The sequence below is a fragment of the Triticum dicoccoides genome, unplaced genomic scaffold, assembly GCF_002162155.2.
Source record: "Triticum dicoccoides isolate Atlit2015 ecotype Zavitan unplaced genomic scaffold, WEW_v2.0 scaffold81675, whole genome shotgun sequence".
Taxonomy (NCBI): domain Eukaryota; kingdom Viridiplantae; phylum Streptophyta; class Magnoliopsida; order Poales; family Poaceae; genus Triticum; species Triticum dicoccoides.
In genome coordinates, this window is record NW_021302224.1 from 625 (window position 1) to 5434 (window position 4810).

The following is a 4810-nucleotide window of genomic DNA, read 5'->3' on the forward strand; positions in this document are numbered from 1 at the left end:
TTAAGTGATAGAAAGCCATCTACTCCATGGAGTAAAACAGGACACAGTCAAATGTTTACCAAAAATCACCGGCTGCCACGGAGCGCTAGCGGCCAACGGCTGCTTGCTAGACGCGTCCTAAAATTTTTGCTACAAGCGATTGCCGGTGCAACTTCGCGGGGCACAACAAATTCGTGGAGGGGAGGGAGGATCGACAAGGCAGACACATAGGGTGCCATGAAGAAAGACTTGGGTGCTACTCCAGCCCGAGTTCCGACACCGGCCCCGCTCCCGTTCCCATTTTTTGTGAAGCCAACAACAGCCTCGTTTGCGGAACAGATCGAGCATCCAAATCCACATGCTTGGCACCATAGCAGAAGAAGTGTAGAGCACTCGCACTCTTTCAAATTGAAATTTGCATGGGGGTGTGGGGTGGATGCCCTCTTCGACGCAAACGAGACGCGGATCGTGAAAGCCAATCCAAACTCCAACATTGTCGTCTCCAGTACACAACCGACAGCACACAAAACTGAGCGCTTTCACCACAGCAACCTGGGCTTCGAAATGAATCAAAAACAGACACGGCGGGAAACCGACCCCTGTGGCTCCCAAGCCTTGAACCGCTTGCCGACGGAAACTGTTTCTGTACGTACTCCCTCCGTTCCAAAATAGATGACCCAACTTTGTACTAACATCTATTTTAGAACGGAGGGAGTACATGTGATACAGAAACTACAGAGAAATTCCGAGGCAGACGCCAGTGTGGATAACTCAATAATTCAATGAACAGGTTCTGCTGAATAGTCTTCATTTACTCCACCCCAAGATGCAGGCAACTAAAATTTCAGGAGTACGTATGTTCGATGCAATCATTTGCGATGGATGGCCCAGAATACAGAGCCAACAAAATAATTATTGTCCTCCGTATTCGATTCCGTTCGAACAAATCTCTGTTCCGAGTTTGATGACTAAATAAATAGCTGGACCCCAGAAAACCAAGTTAAATGCCCGGAGATAGAGTCGATGTGCAACAACCACCACCCATACAAACATGGGCCAGGAGCATGGAGCAAACATTTCATTCCATTTCATCGACAGAAAGCGAAAGCAACATACTAGTACTAGTACTAATTACACACCTACATTTGGATTCCTTCCTTCCGTTGGCAAACTTTTCTTCAAGGCCATACAGACCATCTACCCTACCGGAATCAATGGCACGGCCCACAGACAGCTAGAACAACCAAGAACACCGCCGCTAGCTAGCTATGCCCTAACTCCCACTTGTCCTCCATTGCCGACCGACCGGAGCACACATCAACTCCAGGTCACAGTGGCGCTGGAGGCGTCGACAACAAGCGGTTCAGCGGTCAAAATCAGCACTGTAATTCTACTTAGGTTCTTTCTTACCGAGAGCTCGGCGAGTCATGGAAGGGGGCCAACGTGTTATGCTCGTCGAGTCATGACCAACGTGTTATGCTCTGTGGTTTATTACCTTACCTAGACACTGCTGCCTTGATCAGAGGTGTCGTCGTAGTAGTACGGCGACAGCTTGCCGTCCTTGTCCAGCTTCGGCCTCGCGTCGGCGCGCACCTCCTGCAGCATCTTCACCACCCTCCGCATCGCCGGGCGATTGATCGGCAGCGAGCTCGCGCAGATGAGGCCGATGTTCAGGACCCTGCTGATCTCCTCCTTGAAGGCCATGTCGAGCCTGCTGTCCAGGACGTGCTCTACCCCTTTCTGATCAATGGTGCTGCACACCCACTTCACCAGGTCCTTCTCGCCGAACTCTGGGTCGACCGGCGGCTTCCCGGTCACCAGCTCCAGGAGCACCACGCCGAAGCTGTATATGTCGCTCTTCTCGTTGACACGGAGCGTGTACGCGTACTCTGCACAAATATGAACAACTTTTGATCAGACTTACATGTACATATATCAAAGGACTAATAATAACTGAACTTGTGAAACATTCAGAAAGTCTTACCAGGAGCAATGTAACCGCAGGAGCCAGCGATCACCGACATGGACTTGGGCGCCCGGACAGCCATCTCCACCACCTTGGCGACACCGAAATCCGCGACGCAAGCGCTGAACTCTGCATCCAAGAGGATGTTGTTGGACTTGACATCCCTGTGGACGATCGCCGGCACGCAGTCCTGGTGCAGGTAGGACAGCCCCTCGGCTGCGTCCAGCGCAATCTTGTACCGCGTCGGCCAGTCCAGCAGACCGGCCTTGCTGCTGTGCAGCACGTCCCCGAGGCTGCCGTTGGGCATGTACTCGTACACCAGCATCTTGGAGTCATTGTGCGTGCAGCAGCACAGGAGCTTGACGATGTTCTTGTGCCGGATCTTGCCAAGCGTCCTCACCTCGGCGTCGAAGCTGTTGTCGGCCGCCGACCCCTCGCCGGCGTTCTCGACGTCCTTCTTCGCCGCGCCGCCCCACAGCTTCTTGACGGCGACCACCTCGCCGTTGCCGAGCACCGCCTTGTACACCTTCCCAGATGCACCGCTGCCGATGACATTGTCCTCATCAACGCAGTCCAGGATATCATGCTCGCTGAACGACACCTTGTGGAAGGATGTCAGTGTCCATTTCGAGCGCTCGGCCTTCAGTTTCGCTTTGTTGAAGCTCCGGTACCTCCAGTAGAACCATGCCACGCCGGCGACCAAGACGACAGCCGCGAATATGAATATCGAGCGCATCATCCAGATAATGGCAGAGTGGTTCCCTGAACTTCCTTGCGAGGCAGAGCACAGACCGGCAATGTCTCCGCACAGCCCCGGATTGCCCAAGAAGCTGCTGCGGTATGCTTCCGTTGCATACTGGGGTGGAAGCTGGCCACTGAGCTGGTTGTTGGAGACGTTGAACTGGTTCAGCTTCAGGTTCTCCAGTTGAGCTGGTACTTGGCCGGTGAGACGGTTGCCGGAGAGGTCAAGGTAGTTGAGCACCGGCAAGTCACCCAGCTCCGGTGGTATGGCTCCGGTGAAGCCATTGTCGGCGAGGTTGAGCTCGCTAAGCTGCTTCCAAGAACGGATTCCCCGGAGCAACTGACCAGATAGCGAGTTGTTGTGGAGGACGAGCCGGCCGAGTTCTGCTAGGCTGCCAAGAGAGGAGGGAAGAGGTCCAGAGAGCATGTTGCCGTCTGCCGATAGCTCGTACAGCTTGGCGACGGATCCAATTTCCGAGGGGATGCTCCCGGTCAGCCGGTTGTTGGAGATAACCAGCTTGGACAGGTTGGCCGCGCCGGCGATGACCGGGGAGATCTCCCCGCTGAGCTGGTTGTCGTTGAGCTCGAGAAGCGCCATGTGCGGCAGGCCCCAGACCGCGCCGGGCACGTCGCCGTCGAGCCTGTTCTTGGACAGCCGGACCCGTCGCAGCCTATGGCACCGCCCGAGCCCCTCGGGGATGCGCCCAGTGAGCGCATTATTGAGCATCAACAGCTCCTCCAGCTCGCCGCGGTCGCATATGCCCCTTGGGATCTCGCCGGAGATGGAGTTGTCGGACAGGTCCAGGCACACCAGCGGCGTGTTCTTGCCGAGGTCGGCCGGCAGCGTGCCGTTCAGCCGGTTCGAGAACAGGCGCAACTCAACGAGCGAGGACGCCTTCGCCGCGGACTCCGGCACGGGCCCTGTGAGCGAGTTCAAGTACAGGTGCAGGCTCTCCAGCTTTGGCGCCTTGAACAGGTCATCCGGGATGGCGCCGCCGAGGCGGTTCATGGAGATGTCTATGCTCCTGAGCTCCGCGAGCTTGCCGAATCCCTTCGGGATTGGGCCGGAGAGCGAGTTGTTGTACAGCTCGATCTGAACGGCGCTTGTCAGAACGGCAATCTGCGGTGGTATCGGGCCGGTGAGCGCGTTCAGCGACAGGTCGAGGTCGGTGAGGTTGGCGAGCCGGCCGAGAGACGCCGGGATGGAGCCGACGAGGTTGCAGCCGGCGAGCCAGAGCACGCGCAGCGCGGGGAGGTCGCCGAGCTCGGCCGGCACTGGGCCCGGAGCGAACGGGTTGTAGGACATGTTGAGCTCCCGGAGCGTGGAGACGCGGCCGAGGAACGCCGGGACCTTGCCGCCGAGCAGGTTGTTGACGAGCGAGAGCGACTGGAGCTTCTTGAAGGTGCCGAAGGACTCCGGGATGGGCCCGGAGAAGTTGTTGGCCTCGAGGCTGAGGTAGACGAGGTCCGGGAGGTCGGCCAGCGCGTCGGGGAGTGGCCCGACGAGCGTGTTCATGTACAGGTCGAGGCGCACCAGCGCCTTGCACCCGGCGACAGCCTTGGCGGCGATGTCGGGGCCGATGTAGTTCTCCCTGAGGTTGAGGGACTGGAGGCGCGGGAGGCGGCAGAGCGCGGCGGGGAAGGAGCCGTTGAGGTTGGCGTTGGGGAGCGAGACCTCCGTGACGGCGCCGTCGACGCAGAGGACGCCCGTCCAGCCGCAGGGCGTGGCGTCGCGGGGGTTCCAGTCCGCGAGCGCGGAGGCGGAGGCGGCGAGCGCGCGCTTGGCGTCGAGCAGGTAGAGGCCGTCCTGGTTGAGGCCGAGCGACGGCGCCACGGCATTGGCCGCGACGGCGAGCAGCAGGAGGGGGAGGAAGGCGGCCATGGTGGGCGGTGGGACGGGACGGCTCTTTGGCTGGGCGCGCTCGAGGCGTGTCGGGGTCAGACGAAGGACGGCGGCGCGGGCGTCGGCATTGGCGACGGCGAGTGTGTGGGGAGCGAGATGGTGGGTGCTCTTATTGAGATGGGGATGGATGGGGGAGACGACAAGCGAAGCGAGTGGGGGTAGCTGAGCAGAGCAGAGCAGGGCGGAAGCGAGCTGAGCACGCACAGTTTACTAGGCGGAGA

At 58.8% G+C, this 4810-nt stretch overlaps 1 protein-coding gene across 1 annotated transcript; it reads right to left on the minus strand.

The window, feature by feature from the left end:
* Positions 1-1044: 1044 nt before the first annotated feature.
* LOC119347977 (receptor-like protein kinase HSL1) lies at positions 1045-4804 on the minus strand. Its single transcript, XM_037616431.1, has 2 exons — positions 1964-4804; positions 1045-1868 (listed from the first exon to the last, which is right to left on the minus strand). Exons 1-2 carry the CDS (start codon positions 4566-4568, stop codon positions 1480-1482), a joined length of 2994 nt encoding a protein of 997 aa, XP_037472328.1. The 5' UTR covers positions 4569-4804; the 3' UTR covers positions 1045-1479.
* Positions 4805-4810: the final 6 nt, after the last annotated feature.